Source organism: Gopherus flavomarginatus, chromosome 19 (assembly GCF_025201925.1).
Source record: "Gopherus flavomarginatus isolate rGopFla2 chromosome 19, rGopFla2.mat.asm, whole genome shotgun sequence".
Taxonomy (NCBI): Eukaryota; Metazoa; Chordata; order Testudines; family Testudinidae; genus Gopherus; species Gopherus flavomarginatus.
In genome coordinates, this window is record NC_066635.1 from 12,914,702 (window position 1) to 12,931,747 (window position 17,046).

Below are 17,046 nucleotides of genomic sequence, written 5' to 3' on the forward strand. Positions count from 1 at the left end.
GTTCTGCATGTGTGCGTATGTTCATATGCTAGCAAGGAACCCTACCTACACTTGTAGGGCATGATCCTATGTGATTGACATCTGTGAGAGTTTTTTGACATTGGCTTAGATGGGAGCAAATCAGTTTCTGAGCTCTTTGCTGTAATACAACACAGTGGCTGTTCAATCCTGGCATATATAGTGAGTAGGGGGTAGCCTACCTGTTGCTAGTGTCATAGGACATGGCTTCTTGTTCCGCCATTGCATACATGAATGTTTCTATCTCCCCTTCCCCTCCAGCAGCATGCAAGAGAAGAGGAGAGTTCTCCTTTGGGGAAAGGGAGGTCCAGGTCTTGCTGTTTATACAGAGGAAAGAGGAGCTTCCATGTTTACATCCCCATGTGGTGTTCTTACAGCCCACACTTAGGCTGGTCTACACCTAAATCTTAGGTCCACCTATCTTTGTCACTCAGACTTTTAAAATTTTGCCCCTGAGCACTATAGTTAGGTCAACCTAACTTCTGGTGCATATGCGGACCTAGTTACCTCCTCTTAAAGAAGTGGATTACCTATATCAATGGAAAAACTCCTTCTGTCAATGTAGGAAGTGTTTACACTCCAGCAGCACAGCTGCAGTGCTGTAGCTGAGTTGCAGAAGCAGCTGTAGTGCAGACATACCCTTAGAGTACATCTGTGCAAACAGGAGAGGGAACTGCTAACGTGGACCTCCCAGGCAATAGATGCAGCTATATTTATTCCACTGATGTGCATGCTGATTGTTTGTTAACAAATCCTTGCCTCTAGATATTTCCTAAGCAAATATAAGACAACATGTTCTTGTTGTAGGTTGCTGAATGAAAAATAACCATGGGAATAAATATTCATACTAATATCAACATACTCACACAGCCTAGTTTTATGATCAACCCAACCATTATCTCGAAATGATTTACCAGCAGAAGATAACCTACACTTCTGATGGTCAGAACAGTATTTAGGTCAATCAGTAAATAGATGACTAGTTACCAGTATTCATATAGCTCCCTTGGTAACTTTCATAGTTTCCCTTGTTTCTCCAGTTGAAGCCCTGTGTATTTTTTTCAAATGCATTGTTTGCAATCTTAAATACCCAGTGTTTGAAAGACATTAAAACTCATGCCTGAGGCTTCTAATTTTTTTCAGTATAAGTTAGTATTTTCATTTTATAACCTGCTAGGACCTTTTCAGGCATTCTAGGATTAAAAAAAAATACAAATGGTTCATGTTGCTTTTTGATTTTTGTACCCTGCTGCTAATGCTTTTTTGATGCACTTAGTCATTTTTCTGCAAGGGAGCACTGTGATCAAAAGCTCAGTGAAATTGCCAAGATAAAACATTTTAATGACTTGCTACTTTCTTCTTGTAAATTATCCCCTCATTTTTCTGCACATAAATTTTGGAAACTGAGAATAGTCTGACGATTTCATCTTTTGTTGAAGCATTTCTCATTGAGATTATATTGTATTACTGATAAGCCTTCTAAAAAACTACATTATAGGTTGTTATGTTTTCTGTTGATGATACTTAAGTCAAAACACCCTTTGAGAGATGACCTTGCTTTACACTCTTGGAACCTATATTCCTTGTCTCAAGGAATATTTCTGCTTAATGATCACATTAGATGGTTCTAGTTATGATGTACCTTTGTCTATAGTTGTTTTTATTGTTGCCTGTTCTGCCAATAACACGGTATTGTTAACTGGAGATCTGTGTCTTTTACAATTGTTCTAGAAGAATCTAGAGAAATAAGACGGAAATTATAACATCTTTAATATTTGGGATAACATAGCTTTGTTTATGTGACCAATATTCAAGGCATAATTGAGAAAAAAAACCAAACTATTATGATTATGTTCTCTGTAGTAATAATTATTTAGTAAAAAGTGAGAAACACCCTACCAGGTTTTTCTTTTCCATAATGAATTATGGTACCTCTGGGAAGAAGTGATGAGGGATTTTTGTTTTTCACAGAATTTTCTTCAAACAGCTGTATTTTTTAAATATCGTTATTATTTCCTGTCAGGTACGAGGAGATGGAACCTATTGCTCGGCATTGTTTGGGGGAATAAAAATAATTCTAAATGTTACATATATGATTGTTAGTTGGAAAACTGACATGCCAAGGATGGTTTGTCAAAATCCAATTTTCCTCTTGAATAGAGTTTTTGCTTGCAGAGCAAAAGTGGTTTTCAAAACAACTGCTGCTTTCTGGTAATATTTTGATTCACCATTTTGTTTAGTTTTCATAAAATATATTGTCACTCCATTCTGTTCAGTGCAGGCTACAACTTGGTTAGTGACTTTTTTTTGGCTAGATGCTATAAATTAGATTATTAAACCTGGGTATTTTTCAGTAATATATATTTGCAATGGAAACCTTGACATCTTGCTTACTCACCTGATCCCAGCTGTTATTTTTTTTGTATTAAGTTCCTTGCCCCTTTTATTATAACTTTACTTTCTAGAATAAAACTTGTTCAAAAGCTAAAAGATGCTTTAAATGCAACAGTGGCAACTAGCTCTCCCACCTCAAGGCAGGCCTCCGACCAAACTGGGGCTCAAACCGAGTTAAGAAACCATGTTGAAACATGGGTTCATCATTCTAAACCAACTCCAAACACAACTGGATTGACCAATATGCATGTGACCAGACCATGTTACAAATAATACGTATATTTAAATGTTCTAAACTACAACCCTATGGCTAGCCAGTATTTTGTTAGAATTGGTTCTAGCTAGACATTTGTTTAAACACATTTTTCAAACTTGTTTTGAAGTTGAGTGCAGCGAGGGTCAAAATCCAAGGACATCTGCTCCTTCCAGCCTGAAAAACGAGAAGAGCCATTGTTTAGGAATGAACAGTTTTTTCCCTTTATTTAGTCAAGGATTTTTTTCTTGATAGAGGTGATTGGGGTCACCTGGAGGGACTGAGTAACATGCATCTTGCAGCAATGGCGGGGGCGGGGGAGACAGCTAAAAAGGCTCAGGTCTAAACATACTCTGAGTGTGTAGTGTGAGGAACTTGCAGTTAGACTGTTGTCATTTAATATTATTTTATCTGGTACATATAGCGTTTCTTTCTCAAAGTGCTTTACAACTATTAATCTCTACAGCCCTTCTGTGAGGGAGGCCATTATTATCCCCATTTTACAGCTCTGGAAACCAAGGCACAGAGAAGTTGGGCTTGCCAAAGCCACATAGCAAGCCAAACTGAAAGCCAGGATTATAACTTGGTATCACCCATCTCTCAGTCCTGTGCTCAAACCACTGGACCATCCATACTGCTTCCCAGCTCTAGGAAAAATTCATCTTATGTGATTACTCAGGTGAACCATGGCCTAATCCAGTGCCAGTTGAAGACACTGATTAGCACCCTTTCCCCAAGCAAGCCAGGACATCTTTTTTTATATGGGGTGGTGTGGTTTGGGTTTTTTTGTTTTGCTTTTTTTATAATATTATTTTACGAGTGTAGATTTTTTCCTTCTGTGATTATTTTTCCTATTTAATTGTAGCATTAGAACATTTTATGCTGGTATCTTTAATCAGCATTCATTCTTACATGTCTGTGTCTTCAGCTGCACACAACAGCAATGAACTCCAACAGTAATAAATACTTTCTTTTAGACAGAAAGCAGCCAACAATGTGACCTCAGCTCAGTTCCAAATCCAGCTACACTCTTAACAGACACTGTATTGTTGTAAACAAGTTTGGGATTATTGATAGAGAAATCTTCATAAATGGCTAATATGGAAAAACAGTGGAGCTATATTCAGAGTTCCCAGAGACTAGAAGCATATTGGACTCTTATCTTTGACTCTCCAAAACCAAAGCAAAGCTAATGTGTACAGGAAATGAGTCTAATACTGACTCCTGCATGTCTTTTGTAAACCATCATTTTTTTCTTGCGCAGTCAATCCTACTTCAGAATTAAAGAGGCTAAATGCTGTGCTGCAGAAAGGATTATTGATGGGAAGAAAAAACCCTGAACAATTATTCTGACAGAAGAGAGAGTATGTACTTGCTGCAGTGGACAAACTGGGTTAGATACATTGGGTTAGATTGTGGCAAACCCTGCATGGGAGGACATGGAGCAAGGAGCTTTCTCTTCTTCACCCCTGTGTAGACGCTGCCAAGAAAGGACAGGCCTTTTTGACTGGCTAGGGACACTAACTGATCTCTATTTCAAGGGAGATGGTATCTTTGTTTTTTCTTCCAATCTTCAAACACGAAGCATACAAAAGAACTCTTGCCAATTAGTCATTCTGTGCCTCAGTTTTCCCATCTGTAATATGGGGATTATGATTCTTACCTGTTTTGTAAAACATTATAAGATATGCACCACCACTGTATAGGTAGTGAAACAATAACAGACATTTCTAAAAACACTTTGAAAACTCAGTTTCTTTTAGTAAATATGTACCTTTCCTCTGAAGAACAAATCTTGGTAGTTGTACTTTAAGGGATGCATCCATGACCATGCTGTCATGGCAAGTGCTGAATTCAAATGTAGAGGTTTTTGTATAGTTAAATATAAAGTATTTCACAGGCATATTATTATTAAAAACTGTATTGTGAATGTATTAAAGTTGAGACTTATTTTAGAACAGTTTCCAGTGCTTTGATAAAAATGGTAACTGAATGGCTCGGGGAATTAGGTAAGATAAGATAGAGTCTTTCTCCTTTAGGACATTGTTTTTGGCCAGATTTGAAATGAATCTCTTTGGAGGCTCCTGTGAAATAAAGTAGTCTGAGTTCTTAATGGGTATGCATCCACATCACAAAAATCACCACACATACTTATCACCATTGTTTCAGCCTCACCAGCGTGGTTCAGATTTGAATGAGCCGTGTTCTCTCTCATAGGAATACTCTGTTCATAGAATCATGGACATCAGAGATGGTAAAGACCTGTCAGGTCATCCTGTCTTTGGTAATGTGGGATTTTTCCTTCAGGTCAGAGTAGAGACATAAAGATTGGTGGAGCAGCCTGGAAACGTTTGTACTACTGCTGCTTATACTGTGTATGTTCTGTGGATAAACAGAGAGCTTCAGTCTCCAGGGCTGTCATTCAAGCTCCTTTCTTGAGTATTAAATTCACTCTTTTGTACATGCACACAAACCAGAGCAGCACATCACTTGTCACTGTTTTCTCATGTAAATGCCTTGGCTGTTGAATGGTTACTAGGGCACATACCTAAGTGATAAGGCATTGAAGTGTCTTAAATATTGTAAGGTGTTTGTCAGCCTTGGAAATCTGGGACTGTGTCTGAGGACCATTTAAAACTGAAATGGTATCTAGTGGGGATGTAAATATCATTTAAAAAAGTGCCCGTTTAAACTATTAAAACTATACCGGTTAATCAGTTAACTGGTTAACTGATTCAGGCCTCGCAGTGCCTAGGATGGTGCGTCTCCCCTCCCTCTTTGCCCAGGAAAGACGGAGAAGGGCAGCTGAACTCATACTGGAGGTGACACAACAGGTCTAGCCAGGAGAGCCTGGGGCAGTTGAGGGGTCCCAGCACCCCCTGGCATCGTCAATACCCAAAAAAGGGAAAGAAGTCCCAGGTGCTTAATTTGTCCCGATGCGGCCTCCGCAGACGCTCTGTGCCACTCCAGCGGCAGCTTCCCTTCCCTTCCCTTATCAGCTGAAATCACAGCACCAAGTAGCACGCTGTCCAGTGGCACAGGCAGAGGCCAGGGACTACTTTACTCCCCGGCAGGGCCTGCAGCCTCTGCCCTCCCCCCATGGCCTAAACGTGCTCCCCCTGCCTGGCTGGTGACACCCTCCCCCGCAAATCCCCTGGACTGGCTCTTTGCTCGTCCTGCTTCCCTGCACTGCCAGGTGTTTTTTGGCCTAGTGAGTGATATCCTTCCACTGAGGTCACCCCTCAGGTCACCAGGGCTGGAGGGACTGTTTTTACCAACAGAGGGGTGTGCAGGACCCTCCTCATCACTGGGCTGAAGACCCCATTGGGCTAGAGCGTTAATATGGACCCAGCCCCTTTAAGAGGGGGATGGCCTCCCAGTGACCTCTTATGATGCCCACCCTTTCCTGGTTGCCATAATCACCTCTTTCCAGTGTCCCAAAAATGGCATCTCTGCCCCAGCATCCAGCAAGGACTTCTACCAGCTGATCATCACCCGGAAGGAGGTGGGTGAACAAAGGAGGGATCACGGTAAGACTAATACTTATTGGTCAACCATTTAATCATTTAATATTTTACATCCCTAGTATCTGGAGGGCTTAGGCATGCAGATAATGACCAGCTGGTTGGAAGGGCCCAGACATCTGAGCACAGTTCTGTGAGTTTTAGCATCTTTTTCCTCTTGAAGAATGTGAGGTTTCCTCTTTCTTGAAACCTCCTCCAGATCTGAGAAACTGATGAGAAGCTATTTGGAGTTGCTATAAATATACATTTAAATGTTCTTTGGAATTCTATTAAATAACCTGGAAAGAAGCTTTAGTCCTTTTAAAATGGGAGCTTACTACTACATGGCAAACTAGTAAAACCATAAATATTAATGGATTCTTCTTTATTCTAATTTACTAATTAATAATAATAATAACAATAAAGAAATATTGGGCAAGTACAGATTGCAATAAAGAAAGGCGATTCCTCTAATTTTAAAATAGTTCTTGAACAAATACTTTTATTCAGAAGGGGGGGTAAAAATTGTATTTTAACTCTCTTTTTCATTGTATCTAAACTTACTAAATTACAATTACTGACTTTTTATTATAAGCTGCTTTTATTACTGCTCCAGATTCCCTCACAAGTCATACCAGTTCTATCTCTAGCAGTGTGATATAGCTGTGTGAGTCTCCCCTAAATCATTAAGGCCTGCTGAGATCACTGCTACTTTGATGTCATGACCTAGTCAATAGGACCAGAATATTAAAATGTAGCTTTTGAGAGCAGTGAGATAAACATACTGGCATATGACAGCACCTTAGGGCTTAGCTGTTGGGGAGGATATATATTTCACTAGGATGTAAAATAAATACTGAAATATATTTTCTTCCATTCTTTCCACTTTAGTAATAAAGCTCTTAAAGGGAAAAACAATTGTAATTTTTAAAAAATTTATGTTTGTATTGTATTTAATTTTAAATTAATGAGTAGAATTATTATGCAGAGTGAATCCAAGGTATAGTTAGCTTTATGGGTGTATGCTCTATTGAAGTCAACAAGAAGTCCGGTGGCACCTTAAAGACTAACAGATTTATTTGGGCATAAGCTTTCGTGGGTAAAAAACCCACTTCTTCAGATGCATGGAGTGAAAATTACAGATGCAGGCATTATATAATGACACCGGACTCCTTGTTGTTTTTGTGGATACAGGCTAACATGGCTACCCCCAATACTTGTCTATTGAAGTCAGCGGGAGTTTGCCATTAACTTCAATAGAGGCAGAATTTAACCCTCTATTTGATTTGTGTGTGCTTAAATATTGTTTGATTAATTTTATTTTTTTCCTTGTATGTAGAGAAGGATGGAAATTGAATAATTTAAAATGTAACTATAACACTAAATATATACTTAAAATCAAAACAAAACTAATTTAACACAACACAGAAGGAATCCTGGACTTGTGGTCAGAATACCTAGATTTTCCTGGGAGTCAGAACACATGAATTCTTTCTGTTTCTGTCATGGACTTCATGTGTGACATAGCGTTTTTACCTTTCAGTTTTCTGAAAGGTTTAGAAGGAGAATGCTTGTGATGCTTTTTGACTGAAAATGACCCTTTTGTATCATTGCTGCTACCACTGTTATACAATTGCAACAACTCTTCTACAAAGTATATGATGTAAGGTGTCAGTGGAAAAGATACTACCTATATAATACGATTATCATAATTAAATCCCTGTATCATCTTTGCATCTAAAGTTATGAATATTGGCTATGTATTTGTATCTCAAATATGTTTGTTCCTGAATGTTGATGGCCCATTAAGGACACTTCACTCTAACAGTGGGCCATAGAAGAAACGTATCCCGCCCAGATATCTGTCCCAGAGGATGCCTCAGACACCGAGGGGCCAATGGCCAACCCTGGTGATCCAGCCAGCTATGTAAGGATGTGTGACCCTGGACTCCATTTTTGGCCAGTCACTTTCCACAAGCACATGGCAGAGGATATAAAAAGACACCCGAAGCATCTCCATTTTGTCTTCATTTCCTAAAGCTCTAAACAAGGACTGATGACCCCCAACCTATCTGTGCGATTCTAGAGTGGCTTTTGCAGGCTAGCAGTTCATTCCATCACTGCTACGATCCTGATCTATGAACGCTGAAAGTCACTTGTATGTATATGATCTATTAACCATTCAATAACTCTTCTTTTAGATTATTGAACTTTCAGTTTTTAGCTACTAAACGACTGGCATCAGCGTTGATTATTGGGTAAGATCTGATTTATATATTGACCTGGCTAAGTGGCTGATCCCTTGGGCTTGGAAGGATCCTACGTCTGATGAAATTTGGTTTTCAGTAGCCACTCATCATAAAGTTCAGTGTCTTGGTGGTGCTTTCCTACCTCTCGTGCATGTTGAGGCTTAATTTCACTGATGTTTGTAAAGTATTTTAAAATCCTCAGATGGAAGGTGCTATAGGAGTGCAAAGTATTATTAATAAATAATTATTTGAGGCAGAGACAAAGCATGGAAAATTCCAGCTCAAAAGATGAATGCTTCAGTTAGTTATGCATGTGTGGAAACAAGGGGTTGTAATAGAAACTGCTTTGCCACCTTGGTCTGCTAAATACCAGTTTGGGTAGAGAGCCAAAGATATCTACAGAATTATCATGACAAGCAAGGTCAGAGACCTTGCATCAACTCTAGTGAAAATGACCTCTGGAAATAATTCTGTTATTAGGGAAGTGTTTGCATCTGACCATTCATTTGTTCAGAATCCTATATAAAAAAAATTTTTTTTTCTTTTCAACAGAGCAGAAAAGCTACAGTTGCTTAACCACAGGCCAATGACTGCAGTTGAGATACAGCTGGTAAGTTACAGTTCTGCTAATTGCTTAAAATCCATATATTAATGCATCTTTAATCTTGAAAATCAATTGAATTAATTCTTTGCTCAGGGTCACTGACTGATAAGACTTCTGTACCCATCTTTATTTCATGTTTTCTGATTATTTGTTTTCTTTCCTCTCTGCTTCCCCTATGAGGCCTCTCTATAAGACTTGCCCCTCTTCCTCTCAGAACCCAGAGCAGGGGCAGCTCTTCACTCTCGTGTGTGTCAGTGTTTCAGATTGAAAATAGCCATCAGACTTGTTAAATGGAGCTATAATCTCATGTCCTTGGAATACATTTACCTAGGGGTTTCTTCCGTTGCTTCATAAAGTCAAATACTTTGGAATTTGAATTTTGATTTAGAAAACTACTGTGGTATATTCCTTTTCATTATTTTTCTAAGGTACAGGGAAGGCAAAAATTTGGGAGAGAACAATAGTTAGCAATGACTGCCTCTGTGCTTTTGAAGTGACTGTGTAGCATGAGAACTGTACACTGGGAAGCTTTCAGTTGGAAGTCATCCATTATCAGTCTGCTGGAACATAACCTTTGGATAAAGGAATATTACAGATAAAAAGGGAGAGATTGGTTAAATGTTCTCCAGAGCATCATGTAAAGAACACAAATGCTGTATTAATAAGGAGATTATTATAACAATGCTGTTCCTCTAATATGGCTGTCTTGCATGGAGAACATCTGTTCACAATCTTATCCTGAGACTTGATTGTGTAATAGCAGGATTGTATTCTGTTGCAAAAGGGTAAGGGTTAGAAGTGGATGCTAGTATGACTGCATCCTATATTTCTCACAATCCTTGATGGCCAAGAACTAGAATTTCTAGCAGTGAAAGCAGCTGATATGGTACCTTAGGAACTGCAAAAAGAATGAGGAGTCCTTGTTGCACCTTAGAGACTAACAAATTTATTTGGGCATAAGCTTTTGTGAGCTAAAACCCACTTCATCAGATGCACGCAGTGGAGAATACAGTAGGAAGATATATATGCATAGAGGACATAAAAAAATGGGTGTTGCCACAACTCTAACTGCTATTGTCAAGTTTATCTACGAGTTAATTCCATTTTGTGCAGCTGCAGGCAAGAGCGTGAAGGCTTCACTGGTTTTGCTGGGCAGCTTTTCAGAAGTGAAGTAGTAGAGCCTTCAAATGTTTTAGAATTTCTCTCTATTTCTATTAGCTTCCTGCATTGCACTTACAATTCATTAGGTTTCAGCATAGTTCATATTCTGTCTTGTCTTCTTAAAATATACTCATCTTATTGTAAACTTTCAAGACATCCTTCGTCTTTGACTGCTCCCTCAGTCACTAATTATCTTGCCTATCCACATCACATAGAGTGTATCTGTTTATGCTCCAATATCCAGCTATTAGTTTCAGCTTCAGGTCCTTGAGGCAGGTGTAAGCAAAATATGACTCTTGAGTTGGAGTAAAGTGACTGCACTGGTACATCATTTGTACCTCAACTCTTTCAAGGTTTATCAATATAAAAGTTAAAATTGCTCTATTAAAACTGAGGTGTTGCAGCAATAAAACAAGTTAAATGCGGATTGACCAATTTTGGTATGTAACCATTCTCTAAGTAACCCAAAGCAACCTGTTACATAATTAGAAATTACTCTTAGGAGGTAATATAATGTTATCATTAGCAACTAATCTTGAGTTCATCCCCAAACTGTATCCAAAACTAGACAATAGAGTGAATTATTGATGTACCTGTGCAAGTTTCTCCAGCATCACATTAGGCTAAGATGAGTGGATTGCTCATATATACACATGGCATTGTGTCCAATTAAGTCAGCAGAAAACTTAAACTACATAGATCCTTTCTTAAACTAGTCAGTTTTTGTGGAGTAACAAATATTAGGCTGTCACAGACCATTTTTGTGATGGTTGCCTTTGGGATCTGTGTAATGAATGGCTGTTTACTGATATAATGGCAAGACTTAGTGTTACAGCATCCTCAAGCAAGTAGAACCTCCATGTATTTATAAGCAATTTAATACATAAAAACAGAAGCCACTGGGAGTTTTGTCATTGACTTCAGGAGGACACTAATTGTCTATACACAAGTTTCCATGAAAGCAAGTCTGTTAGCTGGAGTAGAGGATTTGAAAGGCAAAATATACAAGTAAATTAATATGAACTCTCAAATGATCTTGATCGCGCTGTGAACTTTTTTTTCTTAAAAGCTTTGACTCATCCCTGGATACAGATCTGAAGCAATTGATATTGAACATTTTAAACCATAAGTTTCACAAAAAGCAGGTGAATTAATTCAATTTTAAAAAGAGGCACCTTCTGGAACTAATTACAAAACAAGCCATGTCCCCAAAAGTCTGCGTGTGTGTGTGATTTCCCCAATTTATTTTGAGTAATTTATGTAAAAGGATATTTAATACTGTTTGGGGTTTTTTTGGCTTCAAGTCTTTTTATTCTCTCCTGTATAATTCCTGCCCTGTAATAGAGCACAAAATATAAACCAGAGTAACTATATTTAATCTAAAAGGGATCTTTCTGTGGCGAGGTATCTTTTTTGTTTTAATTCAGGTCTTTTTTGTTTGTCCTCCTCATCCATAAATCATTCCACTTTGTTTATAGTTGCCTTCTCCAGACTGTGTGCTGAGATAGTTTTTAAAGGATAACAACAAAAGCAGCATGAAATTCTAATCCTTCTCCCACTGGATAAAACATTGTATGCAGTACAGCTGTCTTGACCTCTAGCTTTAATCTTAAACATATGTTGTTCATGGCTCAGTGACTCACACAGAGGAAGAAAGAAAGAGACAGTGATGTTGATTTAACCATGACATGGGTTCCAACTTTATGTAATGCTTAACAACGATGTGTTAGAAGATTGAGGAGCTTCTCCTTAAAGAAGAGATTGTTCCACATCTGTCTCTCATTGGAGCAGTAGGTGTTAATTTTGCATATTTTAAAACTAGACTTCCACACCTGCGAGTTCACTGCCTCATGGGATCCACTCCATGCAACCAAACTGGCAGATTGCCATTTATTGTTGACCAGAGAATAACAACACCTATTCTTCTGGAAAATGCAGAAGGCGGGAAGGTTTAAACATTTAATGTTCTCAACAATGCATTTTGCATACTCGTCTAGTTTCCTGTCACAAGGAGATGAATCCAGCCATTCAGTCTTTTACTGTATTTCTTTTTCTTATGGTCTGTCTTATCAGTATGTTTGTGCTGAACATCTTGGAATTATTCTATATATGAGGAAACTGCAGGTATTTCCTTGCTTAAAGTGTCTCCTACATTGGAACAAAAGTATATTGTGATTGTACCTCTGCGAAGTACCAAAATGCACCTTTCTCTTTTTTGTTATTGATTTTTGCATTTAATATGGTCTTGAAACTATTATCTACAGAAAAACAATAGTGTGCAACTCACAGATTGTTCTCTTCACACATCAAAAATTGTTCACTAGTGCAGGGTGTTTTAAAGTTCTTTGTATTGTTTATTCTCCAGTATTTGCAATATATATTTGTGGCCAAATACCTAAGGAAATAGCCCTTTTTCAGCAGAAAATACTTTACTCCAATCATATTACAGAGTAGTGCTCACTTACAATATCGTTTCTCCTGACTCCTGCATTGAACCTATCATAGTGACCATTGCTGAGTAGAAGGAGAAAAAACTCATGACTGTTGCTCATACTATTAACATATCACATTGGAATATAATAACTGAATTGAAGTATTTGTCTGTGTCATATGGGAAGTGTGATTGACTGCAGCATGGCAATACATTTGATCTTGTTAGCCACCCAATTGCATTTTCCTGAAATAAGAAACATATATTCAAATGCAAATATATATAAATGCAACTCGTATGCTACAGCAGCTGCTACAGAGAAATTTTACAATGATTTAGGGGAGCAAAAAGGTGAGTGCTGAAATGCAGCAGCATCTTTGGAATTATTTATTAGAACCAATAGCATGGACACTATGATTTATTGCATTTCTTCCACTTTGCTCTGAGCCTTGAGAGAGACACCTGCCTGTCTGGTTGTATTGGAGAGTGGTTATTAACATGTACCTTCTGTTACTGTAATGCCAGGTGTTTTCCACTAGTCACATGAGGCTTTTTTAAAGCCCGCCTGTATCTCCAAACATAGTATAAACAAGGCGAACATTATAAACATTAAAAATGTCCAGTCCAATTGAAATGTTGGCTGACTATGCCATACAGTCTCTACATGGCATCATTTGCTGAGGTGATCTATCTCCATTTGGATTGTGCAGTCCTGCCAATAAATACACTATATATAATTCACTGACAAAAAAAAATGTATTTTATTTTCCGCTAGCTTAAAGTTTTGCATGCCCTTCTGCTTAGAGTTTGTTGCTTTTACAACTGTAGCCAGTTGCAGAATAGAGGTTAGCAGGACTGCTTTATAATCCACAAGTGATTTGGTATTTGTTCCTTTGTTTGTGAAACTTTTTAGTTATAAATGTTAGTACTTAAAATGTTTGTTTCTTGCCCTCCTTCTGTGTTTTTCCTTCTATATTGTTTTTTCTGTGAGGTTAGTGTCTCCTTATGAGACTACTATAATCAGTAATCAGGGAGCATTTTGTCTTATAAATCAGGAGCCTGTGTGCAAAACAGAAGCGTGTGCTCAAGTCTGGTGCACTTAGAATAAGCCACTGAATCTCCTTCTGTTTCCCTGGTTTGATGTTTTTATTTGACTCATTTCCACTTGTCTCTCTATCTGTATCTCGTTCATGCTTAATATTTTGCATTTTCCTTTATCTTGTTACTTTGCTGTTTTCTAACGGCATAAAACATTTCATGTCGTTACACTTGCTGTTTCTTTTTGCAGGGGGAGGAAATCTAATTTTCTAGTTTATTTTTTTGATCCTTGCACTCTTTGGTTATACTCCATCTCTGCAGAAACACGGATCTTACTAGCAAGCACTCAGCCCATCCCAAACATGAAGACTTTATCTGTTGGTCCCATTCCAATATGTAAGAACTTCTAAAGAAGAATGAGGGTGCATGCTTAAGTCACTGTTTGGAATCAACTGGTCCTGCAAGATTTCCTTATTCAAGTATTACTAACTATTAATGTCAGCATGACTATTCACATGAGGAGTTGCAGCAGGATTAAACTCTACAGTTTACCAAATGCAGCCACACTCTGGACAATTAATGCACTGAGAAATGAATCATTCAGTCTTAACTAGCTTTGACTTGCCAAGAGGCAACAGGTCTGTCTCTTCGTTGTATGTTTGTACAGTGCTTAGCACAATAGGCTCTGGCCCTACAATAATACTCACTAATTGATAATATAACACTATAATATGGTGCACAACCAGGTAGACTACACTCTGTCTCTCTCTCCAGCACTGTTAGTAATAGGATGACAGGTCAGTTGTTTGAATTCAAGTCTTTTCAGGTGCTTTAGCAAGGAAAAGTAAATTGAAAAAAGTTTTGAGTATCTTAATTTTGGATTTAGGTGCCTAAAATGGCAATTAGGTGCCTAAATCCCTTTATGGATTTAGCTTACTATGTCAACAGATATGAATGACCCCCAGAATATCATTTATAATTTCCATGGAAATTTTACTTCAGGAAAAAAAAATCAGAAGTATGACAGTCTGGAAGTGAATAGTTAAGAGATGCAGCTGTTTTCTTCCTGTCATATATTTCTCCAAACTTGCTATCAACCCATGCAAGTTACACCCTGCCACGTTGCCTGTACTATATTCCCCCTTTGTTGTGTTCTAAAGTAATAATATGTTGTTGGATGTATACAGGAGAATTAATATACTATAATATATATATAAAACTCCTTTAGAACTAACTGTTTCAAAATTAAGTATTTATGGTGCCTTAGCATATGGCAGAGCTCCCTATGTTTTCTACTAGTGCACTGTGTTGAATGAATAGTAAAATGTTTTTATGAATTAAAGGAAAAATGGTAAAGGTGGGACCGTTCAAAGCATTCAGCGTTGGCCTAACTGTTCCCATTGAGGCATGGCAAAGATTCCCATTGATTTCAGTCGGAGCAGAGGACAGTGCTGAGCACCCTTAAAAATCCCACCCAAAATGTTTATATTTATACGTTTAAAAATAACACCCCTAAAAAACAAACAAGTAAAACCTAAAAGGCATTCCTTTCCTCAGCAGGCTAACCGGGGGGGAAAAAAGGGGAATTTGGAATCTCTAGACCAAAGACAACGTTTGCAAAAGCACCTAAGTTCCTTTTTCAAAAATTATCTAAGCACTTAAGCGCTTAAAGCTTTAGGCTCCTAAATCACTCCGGCACTTTTGGACAACGTTATGCCAAGTCATGTTAGAGAGGTCCGGAGCCCAAAGTCTTAGACAAGTGTCCAAAAGAAAACGTCTCCCAAATGTTCATAACACTATAACTTTAAAACTGGCTCATTTTTAACACTTTTTTACTTTAAAAATACCAGCGTACCCTGGGATGACATATGGAAAGTGACATTTTAGAAAAATAAGTTTCTTTTTGGAGAAGATGAGGTCTGACAAATCTGGCTTATAGTGGAGAGCTAGTTCCCATCAACTGTAGAGCAACTATCATTCCGCAGTACATTTTTATCATTAGGATTCAATTTTTTACAAGCAAAAGTTTGCATAATGAGCTCAGACAATGTGTAATGTCCAGCTAATGCAGCACCTCCTAACTGGGTAAATCTTGCCTCTGGAGTTGAGGGAGGAAGTGTGGATTTTACAATGACAGTAGGTTGTTTTGGATTTGCAGATGGTAGAGGAAAGTGAAGAAAGACTAACAGAAGAGCAGATTGAGTCACTTCTTCAGACAGTCTCCAGCATTCTTCCAGGGAATCCAGAGGAAGAGCTGCAGAGACAGGCGACAATGGCAGCTGAAGAAGAAGGTGACCCAGAATAGACAGCATCTGAACCTAAGTTGGCAACATAATCAAAAGCTTAATGAGAAAAGAACCAGCTAAACGTTTTGATTGCAAAGACCATGTCTGGGATTTTTCACCCACGGCTTAATCTTGTGTGACGTCACTGTACAGTATGTTAATGTTTTATTGTATAAATCATGAGAGCAACAGCTGTTTATAAGAAACATAAATCAAAGGAGACCTCTCATGTCAGCCTTTTGTGAGATGCGAGAAAGATAGTAACTGGCTTCATAACACAGCAGTTTGTGACATAGTGAAAATAAACCTTATGCTTGAATATTCTTTTTTTCCATTACCCATGTAACAGCTGTTCTTTTCTGAGTAGGGTTATATCCAGCTGGCAATGTTCTAATTATCATAGCAATACACTATAATTATAATTGATTTAATATGTTTTTGAATTACTCAACTGTTTTCCAGAGTGCAGTTTACAATACAGTGTCCGTTCTGTGTGAAAGAAGCCATTTCAGGGTATCGATACACAGTTAGAATTAAGTTAAAAATTGTTTAATATCCATATAAGATCAGTGGTAATAGATCCTTATAACTACTAATATCTTTAGGATTGTACCTTGAAAGTGGAAGGAATGTAAAGGCTGTGTTGCTATGGTAACTAGTCTCAAGGACACCTCTGATATGACCCTATGCTTATTTTAAATATAGGGCCAGATCCTCAGCTGATGTAAATGGACAGAATCCCATCAAAGACAAGAGAGCTATGCTGATTCAGACCAGTCGAGGATCTGGCCCATAAAGTTAGGGTTCTCAGTAATGCAAACAAAAAACAATTTAGAAGTATAAGGCTGCTTTTTTTTTTCTTTCAATCAGCTGTTGTCTAGGTGTTACATGTAGAAGATTGCACAGTCCACATGAGCTGTGCTGTCATGACACTACTGGGTGAGTTAATGACGACCCGAGAGCCTTAACTATGAATTTCCCTAATTTTGTTTTCAGAAGTTCAGTGAGGCTCAGTCCTTGCTGAAGCAAAACTTCCACTGAACTCAATAGAGTTTTGTCTGACCACAGACTACAGGATCAAGTACTTACTGTTGAAAGTGTTAGAGATCG

At 38.1% G+C, this 17,046-nt stretch overlaps 1 protein-coding gene across 3 annotated transcripts in view; it reads left to right on the plus strand.

Annotated features, from left to right (window-relative positions):
* The window catches only part of CRCP (CGRP receptor component), a 38,163-nt gene extending 21,534 nt beyond the window's left edge, over positions 1–16,629 (plus strand). For all 3 annotated transcript variants that reach the window (XM_050929548.1, XM_050929546.1, XM_050929547.1), the window contains 2 exons: positions 8,970–9,027; positions 15,810–16,629. In XM_050929548.1, the coding sequence (XP_050785505.1) occupies positions 8,970–9,027; positions 15,810–15,956 (205 nt within the window). In that variant the 3' untranslated portion in view covers positions 15,957–16,629. The remainder of the gene's footprint in view (positions 1–8,969; positions 9,028–15,809) is intronic.
* Positions 16,630–17,046: the final 417 nt, after the last annotated feature.